The sequence below is a fragment of the Lipophrys pholis genome (assembly GCF_963383615.2).
Source record: "Lipophrys pholis genome assembly, chromosome: 12".
NCBI lineage: Eukaryota > Metazoa > Chordata > Actinopteri > Blenniiformes > Blenniidae > Lipophrys > Lipophrys pholis.
In genome coordinates, this window is record NC_137641.1 from 19,135,467 (window position 1) to 19,153,152 (window position 17,686).

The window sequence follows — 17,686 nt, forward strand, 5'->3', positions numbered from 1 at the left end:
CAGTCCAGAGATTGATTGGTGACTCTAAAATGACTTGTAGGTGTTTAATGTGAGTGTTTGACTGTCGGACTCCTTGTGTTTGGCCTGTGATGGATTGGTCGTATAAGGTGTAGCCATCTGGGAGTGGCCACAGCATCCTACAATTGTAAAGTTTATACAGAAGATGGATGGAGGGATGTCTTCTCATAAAGTAACAGGCTGATGCTCTTCAGAAAAGTCTTAATAAAAGCGAAGAACCAGAGAAGCTGTGCTGGAAGCCTTCAGGTCAAATAGGTGATAGGCATCTTCGAAAGATTTTTACACAACAGATTTGATCACTTTCTCTCTGTTCATCTGCTTTTAGAAATACGTTAAGAATCCCAAAGGGGACATGTATTTATTTATTTACTGATGTACTGTAAATCTGATTACATGTGAGTTTGTGCTTGTTTGGTGGCCCTCATACAGGCAGCAGTACCAGGGATCTGTCCTGGTACGGGAGGTCACCGCTGTGATGTCAGTTCCCCTTCCTCTCCGGATATTCCCAGCATTCTCCTGCCAGCAGCCGGGAACTCTTGGAAGTGAGAGCAGGAAGCCTGGCTCCTTCACATAGGGGAGAGAGAGAGAGAGAGAGAGAGAGAGAGAGAGAGAGAGAGAGAGAGAGAGAGAGAGAGAGAGAGAGAGGAGTGAGGTTATGTGGTGATTTTACAGCACTCAATGACTCATCATTTGTTGTGTAAAATTAGGAGAGTGTATTTCTGTACGAGTGTGTGAAATGAGTGCGACTCATCTCTAGATGGATTGATGTTGCCCCCTCCTGGTGTTTGTCTCTCAATGAAGGCTTGTAAAGGACAGTTCTCTCTCATCGCTGTCATGTTTCTCCTAAGTTTGTTTTTGTTTATTCAGAAAGTTTAAAAGTTAGATGAACAGTTTATGAACAAATGTTGTGTTGACAATCAATTGTATGGAGTCAAAAACATCTTCTTTTTGTTGGCTGGAATATGAAAATGTTATATCATCATGAGAACAAATTGAATATCGTCCAGTCATGGACTAATGTTATTAGTGTAACAACAACAAACACCGATGTTATACCCAGAGAAAACCCAAACGGGGGGTCACTTCCATACATGAACCAATTATGTAAATTATGCACAGTGATGAGAACACAAGGCCATTATACAGGAACGTTGTGACAAAATCAGGATTCCCTCCAACTTGCAAGGTCAGTCAACAGACAACCAACACAACAAAAAATTACCACAACGAACGTCTTTCATTAGACACTGCAAAACAAAGTTTTATTCGAGGAAATCAATCATAATTCAAAGCTCTAAATTGTCCAAGTGACCTCATGTGAAAACATTGAGGGGACTAGAGTGTGCAGGGGCATATGGTGCCATCCAGTGTGCAATCCTGAGAAGACAGGTGATAATCTGCTATCTGCTTTTGGTAAACCGAGTTCACAGTGAGTAAATGTTGGCTGCACTGGCTGCAGTTTCAGATGTTGGTGGTTATTGTTGTGGTCAAGTGTTGACAGGAAGGTGAAACAGTTTTTTTTTTTTTTTTTTTTGCTCAAAATAAACTACATAAAAAAGCACCGCGGTGAAGTGCACTTTCCATGCTGTTCTGATACACCAGACTTATACAGTATTTGAATCTGAAGCATAGAGACACAAGGCACTCACTTGATTTAAAGGACCAAACTACATGTGAAAAATGTGGCATTATACTACAGTAGCCATTATTTATTGATATGTTTCTTTAATAAGTTATGAACTGTAAATTGTATGAATATAAGAACTAGACTTCAGTATACAATGGAAGACAACATGTTAAATGTATTATATGTATGAACACTAGGTTCTGCATGGTTTGCACAGTGTAACAGTGGCAAGCACAGGGTGGTCTCGTCCTCAGTTGTGGTCTCATTTAAGCACGTTCTTCCTGTGTATGCATCCGGTTGGTCTGGTTTCTTCTCACAGTCTAAAAACGTGCATTGAGGCTATTTAGTGACTCTAAATTGTCCATGGATGTGAATAATGCCACATGTTTTTCTCTCAAAATAGTTGATGACCTCTGAATTAACTCAAAACGCCATCATGGGGCTTAATATGGTATTATAAACCTAAATTGTTTTGGTTTGTTGGTTAGTTTATTATCATTTGAGACCATGTCATGTCTGGTCTTTCATCACATTCAGTGGATTTTATCTTAATTTAAGTAAAAAAACAAAACAAAAAAAACAAACCCCAACATAGTTCTAATCCCAACAACCTGGTGAAAAGGAATCTGAATGGTGTCTACCATAATACAAGCGATTTGTGGCGTGGCCTTGCAAAAGATTAGTTTGAACCCGTAAATATTCAGCTCTACATATGTAAACAATATTTGAGTCTTCACAGATGCTGAAGTCGCTCATGCTATATGTACACTAATACTTTACTTTTCTCTACTTTGCCAATAGAGAGTTAGTTAGTCCGTACCATTCGACATAATTGAGATTCTCTCTTTGTAGAGACAACCGAACCCCTTCTCACCTTTACACTTCCGAGACTCAACCTTTATGGGAGGTTGTGCCTGACCTATTATTAGTCAACCTACCTATGGGTCACAAGTGGCTGTTGTCAAAGAAACAGCCAGTTCTAATAATTCCTGTCCATGTGTACTTAAAACACTGTAGTAAGAGAGTGCTGCTCCACTGCGAGAGATTATCAATGAATTATCAAACATTAACTTTAGAGTACAGAACTGCAGCAGAAAGGGCTGTAAGTCTCATGTAGATAATAAATGATAACCAGAAATAAAATTCCTTTTTGCTATTGAATTGACATAAAATGCTTCAACTCAGAATTTTACCAGATATTTTCAGCTCTATTTGTTTCCACTCAACCATTTCAGTAGATTATGTCGCCGCCTTACATGATTCATATATTCATGTTTGTATATTACCCTTTCAACCCTTTTCAAGTCGTCTTGGCTTTTCATTTCCTATCACCATCAGTGCGCTCAGCCTCACACAGGAAGTGCGAGGTCGGCCCTGCCCTGGTTTCAGCTGTGTTCAGTTTCTCAGCTTCAAAGTATGAGCAATATCTCACCACGACAGAGGAACTATAGCCTATGCTCTATGAGGTTTTCCTCACTCACTGACTGTTCTTAGTGAGACTGCAACCTTATCTCAGATGATCAATTGATTCCCCAGCTTCAACTGAGCCACAACATGAGCCTGCGGAAACTAGGTGAGCAACTTGTGCAGGAAGGATTGTGTGTGTAGAACCGCAGCGCTTTGTGCAACTTTACAATAAACCTGGGTGCATTGTTTTTGTAATAATGGTAACATGCAGCTTGTGAACATCAAAAGGACACAAATTGGCTTTCAGTGTTTTTTTTCTCAGGTCAATCACCTGTATTTCATAGCTTGTTTTCATAAACACTGTGTATTGAGGATGTTATTTTATTTTGTTGTTGTAAGAAATACAAAGTCAAACTTCTGATAACAAAATGCTGATGTCTGACTGACAAACCAACAGTCAAGTGGGACAATTGTGCAAACACCGAGCTGCTCTTTTGTATTGAATACATGACTATTATATGTCTATTTGTCATCACAAGCTCAAATGCTTTTGGCATAGATTTGCACCGCGCTCTAGTCTAATAATGCACATGTCAGTAAACTGCGACGCATTTAGAGATCCAGCAATCACTTGGCAGTCTCTAAATAAACCCACTGAATTCTCTCACTTCTGCTTTTTTTGCTTATTGCTGGAAACTGCTCAAAACTTGTTGCATTAATTATGTCAAATGATTTTTTTCTTTTGGGCATTTTCTAAAAATAATCCAATGTCTTATACTCTTTCATGTCATTTATATTTTCTCAATGCATTTTTCAGCCTTTCGCTTCCTCGTGGCTAAACATACTGCACTGATTTCCAAATATTTTTTTTATCTCCCTGCCATTAGAGTGTCAAAACATGCATTCTGCAACACTAGTGGAGAGATATCACATTTGTATTGTCAAGCATCATACTCAATGACTTTCATTTACTATTGAAGCCTCATTATGTTATTTACTTTATGGAAAAAATTTTAATTAAAAAAATATAATAAAAAATCAACCAAAACCTTCAAACACGCATTTAAAGAGTTGGTTTAAAATGCTGAGAATGGGGGAATATCTGTTGGTTTTAATATTTTCGAATTGAACCTTCATTTCACATCTCCTTAAGATTCTATCTCTGGTAACCAGCAACCATCATTCAATGTCTTTTTTTTTTGACTCTGCAAAACTCAGAAAAAGGACGACAAGACAGAAGACATTGTTAATGGATTTAACCAATCTAATGTGATGCCGGTGGAGGTCTATGCAAAATAGTGAGAAGGGCGTTGGAACACAGGCGGCACAACAAGAGTTTCCCAGCTATTCTGCCCCAGAGACCAGGAGCAGGGACCCCAGAAGAGGGTCAGAACGAGAGCTCCCTCGCTCCCTCTGAAGATATTTATGAACAAAGCCTGATCATTTAATAGCACGAAGAGTGAAGTAAATCTGATGATGGCATAGGGGTTAAAATTAATCCTTTAAAACAGTGCCTCCCCCCACCTGGGACCCACTCCCCAGAAAACTGTCATTGCTCAAACATTGCTTTTATTTGGGTGGCTTGTTGGATGCTTTGGTAAGAGCTAGCTCAGCCTCCCTTGATCCAATGCAAAATGTTGTAAACTCCTGCTTCATATTAGTACATTTTGGATTTATCCATTGTAGTCACACTGAATCATAACCACTTGTTAAAATATTGCATATTTAGATTGATCTGCTTGTAGAGTGAAATCTAAGAAAAAAAGTAATTTGCAAACTAAAAAATGTAGGCCAAACTTCCAAAGGACCAAGAACTTGCTGGGGACTTGTTACTCTGACCCTTCCCTCCTCATCCTCTTGAACTGTTTGTTTTTTTAAGGTATAAAATGGTTTGGCAGCCTAACCAACATCAATTTTCGCCGCTCGACTGAGAAATCGGACTCTAAGTCCTCTAAGGCGAAGCCCAGTGCCGAAGCTGGATGTGGCCATGAATACTGTCCTACCACAGCAGCTGCCCTGACTCCAGTTGCTGAGACAACGGTGGATGACATGGACGCCATACGTCCTCGCACAGCCAGCTACGTTCGCTCCAGCGAGAGCTACACACATGTGGGCACGCTGCCTCGGCTACTCACGAGGAAGAAAGAAAAGAATAATAAAGGTGATGCTGTATAAGTTATGATTCTTTGCAATAGGCATTTAGAGGAAATGTATGATGGGCATGAATAATGTGCAATCCCACTCAGTCTCTGTTTATCTCCCTGTATGTCGTCCTCTGTTAAACTGTTTTCTCTTTTTTTCTCCAGGATGCACTAGCAGCAATAAGACTAAAGACAAGAGTGTCATCTGCAGAAGTCAAAGCCAGCGGCCTCTGGAGAATAAAAGCAAGGGGTCACAGAGACCCACAGTTATTTCACTGAAGGCAGAAATCCATCAGTCTGCATGTACACCTGACAGTGATTTTAAACAAGACCCCGAAACTGACCCGGAGAATCAGCCTGAACCTGAGAATGAAACTCGTCCACCAAACAGCACAAATATAAAGTATGGTTCCCCAGCTGCTTCTGGAGAAATGTCTCCATCTAGTGGCTGCATCGAAGCTCCACAACAAGAGATCAAGACAGACTTTAGCCCTGAATTAATAAAGCAAACATCATCTGATCCATTGATGCAAGAGAGTAACAAAACCCATCACGAGGATCAACTGCTGGAGTCTGGAGGTGAAGTGAAGGAAGAAGTCCGCAGTACAGATCTGACGGAGGGAGGAGAGGAAGGAAACCACGTCTCCAATAGGGTTCGCAGGTGACTTTTTCTTTTATCTTTTACCTTTCTACCTTTCCATAGTTTAATTCAACTTCGACAAAATTTTCTCTATTATGGAAATGTTTATAACAGGAGTGTCAAACTAGGGGCCACAAACGGCACAATTTGAACTTTAGTGTTGCTGGACAGTAAAATACTTTCATCATTACCTTTAAATGCTTTTCTTTTGACAGCTTCTGTTTCCCTTTCTTTTAGTTATGAAATGATCAGCATTTAAAAGTTTAAATAGAATTATAGACATCATAACAACTTCAACAAAAATAAAACAAGTGCAGTTTTACTATTATGCCATTTTTTTTTTTTAACAATGCCTCCAAGTTTAAAATATAGTGAAACGTCAAGTCCTCCAGACTAGTTGCAGCAAGTTGCAGCATTTTTGCAGTGATCAGCTTGCATATGTATACATCCACATTCACTGTATGTCTTTAATGCAAATGCTACAAAATAAATAAGGGAGATAGCGTTCATTGCTGCACCAATGATTTATTGGTGTCTCATTAAAACACTGTTAAAAAAAGAAAAAGAAGAAGAAACTCCAGTCAATGCCTCAGTTTTCCACACTGCAAGATCATGCTGCGTTTTGGCCCCGGAGCCTTGTGTTTGATACCACTGCTCTTATTAGATGATGCCATGTTCAAATCTCAACACGGGATCACCGAGACAGTCCAAGATGAAACTCGGAATTTACAAGCTCTGAAACCACTGCCAATGGAAACATTGCAACTTTCTCTGAACACATGAGCTTCTAAGAATCTATTGTCATAATTTTGACTTTTTCAACCTATCTGGATTGGATTACAACATCTGAATTAACTATTTTCATATTTGTGTGCATATTTGGCCATTATTATCATCCTCCTCCTCCTCCTCCTCATCACCATCATCATAATCCTCATCACTATTATTAATAATTTATTATTATTTGTTATTGTTTTTATTCAGATCTTTTATTTTTGTGCTTTGATTCAGTTTATCCGAGCACGGGGAAACTGTTTATGTTGTTCTAATGGGGGTGTTACCTAGAAGCCCCCGCCATTGTGAAGTGAGGCTGTGTCCGCTGCGCGAGCCAGGGGGCGCACACGTGCGGCGGAAACACAAAGTTGTGCGGTCCAGTTTTGTGGCGACTTTCTTTCCGGACAGGACTTCTTTTTTTTTTTTTGTCAGAGACAATGGGCGTGAAGTGAGAAGAAAACAGGATTCATTGCCCGCTTCACTCTTTCAGGTAACATCGATCCTCTCTATTGATCACAGCCTGCAGGAAATCAGCCGCTGCGCTGCCGCTTTCATAGTTTTTTCATTTTGCATCGATTTGTTCTTGCCCACAGAAGAGTAACTAAAAAGTTATGGTGTGTGTGTGTGTGTGTGTGTGTGTGTGTGTGTGTGTGTGTGTGTGTGTGTTCTCGAGCAGATTGCATGTACTCTCTCTGCTGTCCCATGACATGTTCAAGGCTCCTTGCCTCCCACCGTTTATTCCCTGATTGCAGAGTGCGCGTGCCGTGTTGTTGCAGCGAGCTTTGCTCTTGTGGTTTGCACATGCGTGCGCACGGTTGCATGGACTCCTATGGGCGCGCTCGCGCGCGCGCGTGTCCGCACGCACAACATCAGCCCATGAGTTCTGGCCAAGGACCGTGGGAAATACTGTATGGCTCTATAGTGTGCTCCCTCTTCAGGGTGGGAACTTCAAAGAGCTCAGCCTCCTCTATCAGTCTAACCCTAAATCACAGGTTTTTCCACCTCTCCGCCTGCCTGTTCATTCCCTCCTTCTGCACTCTTTATCTGCCCACGGTGCAGATCTTTGCTCTATTTCTCTGGCTTTTCTGGAAATCTTTCAGTGGCTGGTAAGATCTCTCCCTCTAATGAAATGTTGTCACAGTGTTTCGCCCCTCCATAATCAGCTCAGGGGGTTTGGTTCTATCCCTTCATTGTCTCCCGTGGAACAAAGCATGCCTCCTCCTTTTGTTTGGTAGTAATTTGAAAAGGAGCAAGGGGCAAATTTACTCATGTTATGTCATGGCTTGAGCTGACAGACAATTAGTCAATTAGTGGATTAATCCATCAAGAGAAAATGAATCTGCCTGAAAGGTTTTAATCAAATCTGTGATGCTTTTCTGTGGGATGGAGCGGATGACTTTCACAGGAATGTCTTGTCGGCAGTGCAACAGTCTTGAGATGTCACATTGACACCATTTATTTCTGTTTTTTTTGTAAAAGCAAAACAATTACTGGATTGAATGATTTGCTACCAAATGCTAGTTGGGGCAGCTGGGAGACAAGTCCTAATCAGACAAGCCAAATGAGTTGTTGGGCACAAAAGTGGTTGCTTTCTTCTGTGTACACCACATGGCATCTCACTGAGAAACACAGGCATGTGGGCTCCTCCTGGAGGCTACCTGTGTCTGTTTGACATGAAAAATGAGAAATCCTATCTCCCTGAGCAGAGTTTTGCATGTTCTCCTAATTTGCTGTTTCCTCTCAGGCCAGAAATATGTATGTGAGGTTAATTTCTGATGCTGAATTTGCCCTTAGGTGTGAATCTTAGTGTGTGTGCTTGTCTGCTTTTCTGTGTTTGCCTTGTGATGGACTGGTGACCCTGACCTGTCCAGAGTGAAACCTGCCTTCACCCATAGATTGATTCAAGCAGCCTGTGACTTTGAGTTGCATAGTATGATGGATGATTAAAATCCTTTTTGTGTTGTTACTTCATCTGACACTTAAGAACAGACAAACATGACTGTTTTCACAGTTGCACTGTGGAGCTCCTATGTAGTTATTTTCTGAACTCTTCAGTTTGATCACAAAAGCCAGTCTTATGTCACAGTTTCCCCACAGGAAGTGGGAAAAACAAGTCTGATGACATGAGATGAAGTGAGCTCTCCTGAGGTGATTGTTGGTGGATTGTTGATACAAACATGAAGATGACGCAAAATATATATATATATATATATTTTTTTTTTATTATGATCTCAGGTTTAGCTAAAAATACTCTTGAGTTCTTTATTTATTTATTTCTTCCCCTCACAGCGTTGTGGCTGGAAGCACCTTCCTCTCACAGTGAGAATGTTGTTGGTTTGACTCTGTGTCAGGCCTTTCTATGTTCTCCCCTTGTGGGCTTCTCCTTTTATAGTCCAAAAACATCCAATTTTGAGGCAAATTGGTGCTTTTAAATTGTCCCGTATAGGTGCAAATATAAATGTCCATGGTTGTCTGTCTCTTTGTGATGGACTGGGGAACTCATCCCTTACATTTGACCTATGCTAGAAGCTACAGGTCTGCTGTGTTCATTGTGGATTTGCTACAGAGCAAATGTTTGCTGGAATGTATTTTGGTTTTGTATATCTACAGTATGTCGGTGTTTTATAATCTCGATTGGACATGTTGCAGCTCAGTGTTTTCTGGTTCTTGATTAACCCTTAAATATATGATACATGTGGTAATGGTTGATGTTTGTTTATGCTTTGGACATTCTCCAACTGCTGAGTCCCAGATGGATTGAATAAAGAGACCTATAATTCTTTGAACTGCTGTCACATGATCACTTTTGTTCAGAGTCACTTCAGACAGATTGGAGTGTTTATTTAACTGAGTGCTTCGATTGAAACTCTTCACCTTTACTGTCATTTAAAAGATGGATCATTTTCTATTTAGAGCTGACTTTTGTTTTTTCTCATGCGTTCTTGAAGAACGTTCAATATTATCATTTTAAATGGCAGAAGCATATATATATATATATATATATATATATATATATATGTGTTTTTTTTTTCTTCCCCCCCCTCTTGTTTTTAATTATTCAAGTTTTTCAAACAGACTTGAAGCACGGGAGCAGCTTGCAAAGGGAATTGAGCTCCTCTACTTTGGGACCTATTAACATTCTCAGGCCCGCTGCTACGACGGCCTCCTTTGATCTGACCTTTATGTAGTCGTGTTCCACAGCTTCGCTCTGGGCCCTGCGAGACCCATCATGCGATTGGGAGCCATGCTGATTGATCTTAAAACTTGTCTTGGAGTGTAATTACCGCCTTTACTCTCTCCCTCTTTCTGCGTATCACAAAGCTGCACAGCGGTCTCCACAGTGCGGCTCCCAACACTGCAGCGCGGCGGGGTACTGACACCCGATCCCGGCCCATCATGAGCGTTAAAGCGCGAGTTATGGTGCCCGGGAGAGTTTGAGGGGCCAGCTCCATATTCAGCAACCTGAGACGCTCTGTGGGATTTGTTATCTCATTTCTCTGCATAAAACTGGACTGTAAATAGCGTTTTACACTCTGGAGAGCCTGCTGCAGCTATGGAAGTGGAGGCATACGTTATTTTCTCAGTCGAAACATGAGCTACACCTGTTTAAAAGAAGAAATCCAAAACAAAAATTGAAGCATGTCTGTATCTAAGCATGTATTACATTCTTTGTGAGCAAACGTCTCTTGTCACTTCTCTTAAAATCTTCTATCTTTGTGTTTCTCCTCTTTTAGCCACATGGATGATCAAGCAGAATACGTTCAGGTAAGAGCACTCTGTCCAGATGTCTTTGTATTATTATGTCTTTTCTTTTCAGATGTTTATTTTTCTGCTTTCTTGCGTTCGGTATTTCCCCACAATAACATCTCTGTAGGGCTGGGCAAAAAAAAAAATCCATTTATTGAATTTGTCGCTAAAAAATGTTTTTTATTTAGCAAATTCGAGTCCCCCCTCCGCCCCCACCCCACCGCTCCGAAAAAAACTTTCAAATTGAATCGAAACTCTAACTTTTATTTAAAAAAATCATAGATATTTATTTTTTATTTTTTCAGGCCAAATCGTCCAGCCTTACATCTCTGGTCCATAAAGTCTGACATTTCACATGTGACACACATGCTTACGTATTTATTACCCGACATGCCAGTAGAAATTAGCTGCAGTCATTTTCAGCATGAATGCGTAATTGAGTTTGGATTTCCTCCTCTCCGTCTGATATTGAATTATATTTTTTAATGTGAGCTCTCGGATGTAATTGTGTCTTATCATTAGCCCTTAGTCTTTAACAGCGGCGCTCATTGCAGCAGGCTCACTGTGCATTTGGCCTAATTCAGAATGCCATTTGGCTAATTGAATTTGGAGTGAGGCAATGTCAGCACTGTGACCTACATGTAGTGTCACTCTGTGGTCAACAGGGGGCGCCACTCTCTCGATTGATCAGCTCAGTGAAGCTCTGAAAGTGAGTGCGGAGCAGTTTCATAATCTCGCTGTTGAATACTGGGGATTCATGCACACAAATTACAAACACTGCGATCAAAAGTGGGAAAAGAGATGAAGAAGATGATGCTCGAGAAAAGAAGGTGGAGGAAGGAGAAGGAGAAGGAAGAGTTAAAAGAGCTGTTGAGCTCCTGGGATCTGCTTTTCTATTGATTACACATCACAGGCGAGGTGGTAAAAGCCTTCTCCTATGACCCTGACCCGTTCTCCTTTTGTAAAACAAATACGTCTAACGTCCCCCCTGGCCACAACAAATTGACTGCAGTTAAATCCCACACCACCACCTCAATGTGTTTTTATATAGTTGAAAGCAGACTTGGGGCTGCACAGTTGTGGAGTAGTTAACACTCCTGGCCTGATAGCGAGAGTGTCTGTAGTTTGAGTCCAGGTTGGGCTACGGGATCATTCTGTGTGGAATTTTCATGGTTTCTTTATGCATGTGTGGGCTTTTTCCTGGTTCTCTGTTTTCCTCCCAAAGTACAAAAACATGTGTTTGAGGCTAATTGGTGACCGTAAATTGTGTGTTTGTTTGTGTCTGTCTCTCTCTCTCTCTTTCTCTCTCTCTGTTTGTCTTGTGATCTGTCTGGGATGTGGCCTTCCTTCACCCACAGTCGGCTTCAAAGATGCATAAAATAAGTCGATTTCTAATATTTACTCGGTCTGCAGGGTTTGACTTCAGGATCAAGTGTGAGTCTTCTTCTTTCGGCTCCTTACACCAGGTCCTCCTTCACTACCTCCATGACTTTTCTCTGAGGTCTCCACCAGGCCTCTTTAGCCTCTTTCAGAAGAGCTCATGCAGGTTTGTTTTACTAATGTATGAACCAAACGATGTGGATCTGACGACAACAATGTAAAAATGTATATCAGGATACATTGTATTATAGCCCTCTAAGCTCTGTATATCAGTTGCTTTGATTATTGTATTTTCCTGGTTTGTATTTGGAAAATGTGTCTATACGAGACTGTTTGGCCATTTATTTAACATAAAACTCTTACTAAGCATTTAGCAATGGAGGGAATACTGACATGTTTGTATACTACCCATATAATGATTAGCCATCTAACAACCATTGTAGCTTTTAAGATTATGTGAGACTGGAGTCTGTCTCAGCTGACATTATGGGAAAGGGCAGGGCACATCCTGGACAGGTCACCAGTTCATCACAGAGACAGACACACGGAGACAGACAGGATTTAAAGACACCACTATGCTACCTCGGCTCCTCTTCCAGATTAATAGTCTGGTAGCAGGAGACAGAAGGAAACAGTGCCATCGTCAAACCACCAACACCAAACAAACAAAGCTTTTCTGTTTTGGTTTTTATGGGCAAGTCGTTGAGACTTTTAGTGTTTCAGCTGTTTCTGTTGATAGTGGACATACGAGGCAATGCTATGCTCTTGGCGAGGACACAGTTATAAATGGGATACCAGCTCTCATCCACTTTTCATTTAATATCAAATAGGCTTGAATGAGTAATTGTATTTGGAATTTTTAACACATTTTCTTTTACACTGCATAATCACACTCCATAAGACAGGGAAAACCAGGTTCCTGTTTACAGCTTTAATCTTTGACTCACTTCCTTTTATCTGCCAATTTCGAGTCCCCCCTCCCCCAGCACTTGTCACCCAAAATTGTGTTTTCTGTGTTTTTCTTGCTCTCGCACACCACAACAACCACCCCTCCCACCACCTACCGTCCCAGCCACTCCTTTGAAAGCTGGCGGCAGTCCCTCCATCTCCTTCCATTTGTCTGAAACATTTATGACAGCTGATGTTTAAATCAGGAGCTGGCCACACCGTTCCCTGTTATAATGGGGAGAGACCAGACCAATGACTGTACTTCAGCTTCTTAACATGTGCTCCCTCGGACACGTGTGTGTATGTTTGCAGAAGCACAGTCAGACACTCGGCATCACAAAAGTTTAGTAGCAAATTTTTTTTTTTTTTATCAGATTTTATCCTAACTATCAATCGTTGTTGAGTTTTCATACACAAGCACACAAGACTCAACAGTCTGTTTATGTGACCTCTTGTGTGAGAAGTAGCTTATTTGTGGCTGTTTAAAAAAAAAAACCTCACTGTGTCATTAGGTAAGTAATCAGAATCGTTCACTCTCGGTCTGAGTGCAAACTTGTTTTTGAAGTGTGTGCATGACGTACGTGTGTGGTTACCGACTTTATGATTGTGTGTGTGTCTATTTTTGCCTCGCAGCCCAGCCCGGCTTTGTGTCTCCTGTTCGGTTTATTGGTTTGGTGGTGCTTTGGCGGGAGGGGTGAGATGTGGGGGAGGTGGTTATGGTTGGTTCATGTGAGGTTTTATTAGCATGTGTGTGGCACGGGACTCACCAGGGTGTTCTAGAAAAAAGAAATATGAGCCTGTGCACGCAATGGGGCTCAGCTGTGTGCTTGTGCGCGTCACTGTAGATTGAATTATGTGGCGCCTCTGTAAATGAGAGGGCGTGGAAACTTTCAGGTCCCGCAACGTCCCCCTGAAAAGTGTGATGCTCTTTTGTCTCCTTAGCAAACACACGGACAAACACATTTTATGATGTATGTCTGCATTCGCATACCCTTTAGATTTTCTGGATTTCATGGCTTTAGAACCGTTAGAAAATGTGCAATCGGCAAATGCTTCTGCCTGTTTTTTTCCAACATAACTTCAATTTTCAATATCTGGCAGTTATACAGTATTCCTGTGTGTTTTTGATTTTACATGTTAGAAATGTTAAACAAGCGACAGAAGTATCGGAGGTTCCGTGAAGAGTAGTACATTAACACAAAGCACCATGTCTCATGCTTTCTGGTAGATTTAGAATTTTCTAGGCATCATAAATGGTCCAGGAGTTATGAATATTTCATAAGCGATACCTTTTTAAATACATTAACCTTAAGTGACTGGATATTTTCAACACATGTAATGACATCTAAAACATTAGATTTTGTTGAATGTTTGGGATGAAAGTGGAGAGGAAATTATTTTGCGGATAAAACAAAAAACAAGAAAATGTTTTGAATGCTCAGCGGCACCATAAATAACTACTGGAAGCATGTTGTGTTCTTTTTAAAGAAGCTGTTTACGGGGTCATTTGTTGTCACATTGCCTGGTTTGAAAGCTACACTTATTACACATTACTCGTAACTTGTTTGGGATAAGGTTTTTGAGACTAAAAATGCAAAGGGTGATATTTGTCACTGTTTTGTACGATGCGGTACGCTTATCAAAGAAGGATGTGTCGATCTAAAACCAAAGTCACTCGGATTAACCTTCGCTACGGGATTTATGCTGATTTCAAAAACTAGTTGCACGGTCAGTTTAGTTTTGTTATTCAACAAAACCTGCGACTCCCTGAGCGTATTTTGTTCTGTTTCAATATTCATATGACTCATTAGCTGCAGTTAGATCGACCGTATTCAATCAGATTAAACATTGATACAATTAAAATTGTATCGAATAAACATGTAATCTGGATGGGAGGAGGTGGTGTAATTCAGGTAAATGGTCCATTGGATTGCTTTCCACCGTGGGAGCTTCGCGAACAGCAATGTAGCGTCACCAGGGGATGCTTCATACATGGTGGAAAAGCAAAACTGGAGACTGTGCTGCTCTTAAACATATTAAAAGGTTTTGAAATAGCTGAAAGGTCAAAGGAGCACTCTGCGCTCGTCTCTCCCTGATGACACTGAACAAGAAGAATGTTTCTTTGGTGTTGGAGGTTAAAAAAAAAAAATACATAAGTTCAATAAGTGAAGCTAATAAATCTATCTTCTGCGGTCAACGTCACAGTGCAAAGCATTATGGGTATTGATTCACTGATGCACTTATCGGTGCATGTATGCGCACAACAATCTGATTTTAAAATGATCAGTTTGTCTCGTTTGAGTAAACGTAACAATCTAATCTCTGACTTGGTCAGAATAAATCAGATTAACCAATAAAAAAAATTAAATAAGTGATTAAAGTTGATGAAAAATGCAGGAAACATTCGGCACAGGTGAGAAGTCAATCACAGGGCCAAGAAAAGGACGAGCACACATGCAATGCCTCCGGGCCGTTTGGAGTCATCAATAACACTTCATTGGACTGGTGGGAGGAACCAAGTGGGGCTTCCACAATACAGCATGTCCTGCAAAGTGTGCTTTTATTTTACAAACTGCAATCAGAAATAAATTCATTCAGCTCCTCCGAGCGTCTTTGCAAAAACAATTTGTGAAGGACAACGGAATCCTCCAGCATTTTTTACCGTTTTGCCCACCGCCTTCAAGGTCAGCGTGCTCCCGCCACTTAGCAGCACATGAAGCGGCGCATAATGACACCTCGGTGTCTCTCCGATGGTGTTACACACTGCTTTATTCATGCTAGATCTGTCTAGTTGCTACAGCAACTCATCGGTGTGAGCTTTAGTGGCTTTAATGCGATTAAACCAAGACAACTGATTTTTAATTGCACCATTTCACACCTAAATGAATATTTTTCAACACATTCACAGGGACAGAGTCGCAGCGTTCCCAGCAGGCCTCTTTCTCCCTCTGTATCATTATTGCCAGTCGAGGCTTTCAAACAAGCCTTGGAACACATATCTGTGGTTCAATACGGATTAAGCAGTTGGTGAATAGGGGCTACCCTGTGAACACACACTGATGACAATCAGACACACACACACACACACATCATTAGGTGTACCCTCCTAACCCCCAGTGGGGCGAAAGCCTTTGTTTTGAGACACGTGCACGTAGACACACGTAAAGATGTGTTTGCTCGTATAATCTTGATCTACCCTCTGTGGATCCTTTTTCATCTCTCACACACATACACACACACAGGCTTTCTCTCTCTCTCTCTGTCTTTCCCTCACATGCACACACGCTCTTTCATTAGTGGGATGCTTGCAGGCACATGCAGGGATTCTCCATTGTGCTCCCTATCAGCCTGCGGGATGGGGCTCACTAATTAATATTTAACTGAAGACCGCCTCCGAGCAGGGGAGGAGATGTAGCGATAGAGGACTGGAAGGAGGGGAAAGTGAAGGGATGGCCGTGGAGGGGAAGGGAAGGACAGCGGAGCGAATGGAAGGAGTGAGAGGCAGCGGGAGAGGGCTGGAAGACGGAGGTTAGGCTATTGATCAGTGGGATAAGAAGGAGGGCGAGATAAGGGGAGGGGCTCGGTGATAAGAATGGTGGGAGAAAGGCGGGATTCGATAGAGCAGAGAAATGGAGAGAGGGGAGTTGAAGGATACAGGAATGCTGAAAAACGAAAGGTTCAGTTGAGTGATTGTCAGTGAGAGTGACTGAGAAGAATGGCATTAAAGGAATCTGGAGAAAATTTGCCCTCTTACTCACAGAGGCATTTGTATCGAATGCAACGAATAAAAGAAAGATGGATAGATTGTAAGAAAAAGCAATGCCCAGAAGAAAGTCAGAAAGAGGTGAGGAAGAAAAAGAACAAGAAAGACGAGTCGGAGTAATGAAGTGTAAAAGACACTAAAGTAAGAAAGAGACGCTCTTTAGTGTCTCTAGACACAAAATGAGTTAAACCATTTTTCTTTCAGCCAGCGTCTGTGGAGAGTTTAGTGTGTACATTAAAATATCTTAAATGATGTGTGACTGGCGAGCTCGGTGATCCAGCCCACCGAAAAAAAAAAATCATTCTTTTATAAATTGTCACATTTATCTTCTCACATAAAAACACTACTTAAAAATAGGATCTTTCAACATGATCTTGGAATATTTCGTATCGCTCAGTATGTATTATATTTAGCCTCATTTCTTGATTGCTCTTGATAGAAGTTGTTAATGTAGATCCTTGAAAGGAATCCAGAATGAATGGATTTTTACCGATATTAGATAGGGACACTTTATATTTGGGCCAGTTGCTGATGTATTCATGTACAAAACACCTATTTTCAAATGATGTAGTATTATAATTCTTACATTTTCATCCATTCTTCCTTTAATCCTGATTTATTCAGACAAGAGCGCCAAAGACTGAGGGAAGGCCACACCTCAGATAGGTTACAAATACATCCAAGGACATAAGGGTGTTTTAATGAGATGACTCACCTCATTTTTATTATGCAGCCCTAAAAGAGAGAACAGATTCCCACATTTGTTCTCTGTGTACCTCTGTGTAGATCTATCTTGTATGTTCATAAATATGCTTCTACTAAAAAGTATAAAAAATTTGTATGCTTGAGAAATCATTGATTTTTCAGCTCTTCAGTCTGATTGTACAAAATTATGTGAATGTTATTTAAAAATAGGTCAGTACCTGTAATGTTTAGTTCTAAACCTTACTCACAATCAAAATCATAAAAATGGACCAGCACCTCCACACATGAAAAAACGGCTCCTTAGTTTTACATGAACTTCAGCGACTACAGCCGCTTTGTTGTCCATCACCAGATGCAAGAATACAAATTCTAATTGCTAAATGTTCCATCAAATATCGAAGGACTTTTGCAACAATAAAATCGAGCAATTCTGATTTCCATATGAAGAATGTTATCATTTTTGTTACTTCTCTCCAGGCACATATTCAAACACGTGCCGCCAAGGGTATTTCATTGATGTAATAATTGCAATACAA

At 40.8% G+C, this 17,686-nt stretch overlaps 1 protein-coding gene across 1 annotated transcript in view; it reads left to right on the forward strand.

Annotated features, from left to right (window-relative positions):
* The first annotated feature begins 3,070 nt into the window (after positions 1-3,070).
* Positions 3,071-17,686, forward strand: part of sh2d3ca (SH2 domain containing 3Ca) — a 64,409-nt gene continuing 49,793 nt past the window's right edge. The window contains exons 1-4 of the mRNA XM_080476686.1: positions 3,071-3,218; positions 4,932-5,213; positions 5,359-5,854; positions 10,342-10,372. Coding sequence (XP_080332812.1) covers positions 3,200-3,218; positions 4,932-5,213; positions 5,359-5,854; positions 10,342-10,372 — 828 coding nt within the window. The 5' untranslated portion in view covers positions 3,071-3,199. The remainder of the gene's footprint in view (positions 3,219-4,931; positions 5,214-5,358; positions 5,855-10,341; positions 10,373-17,686) is intronic.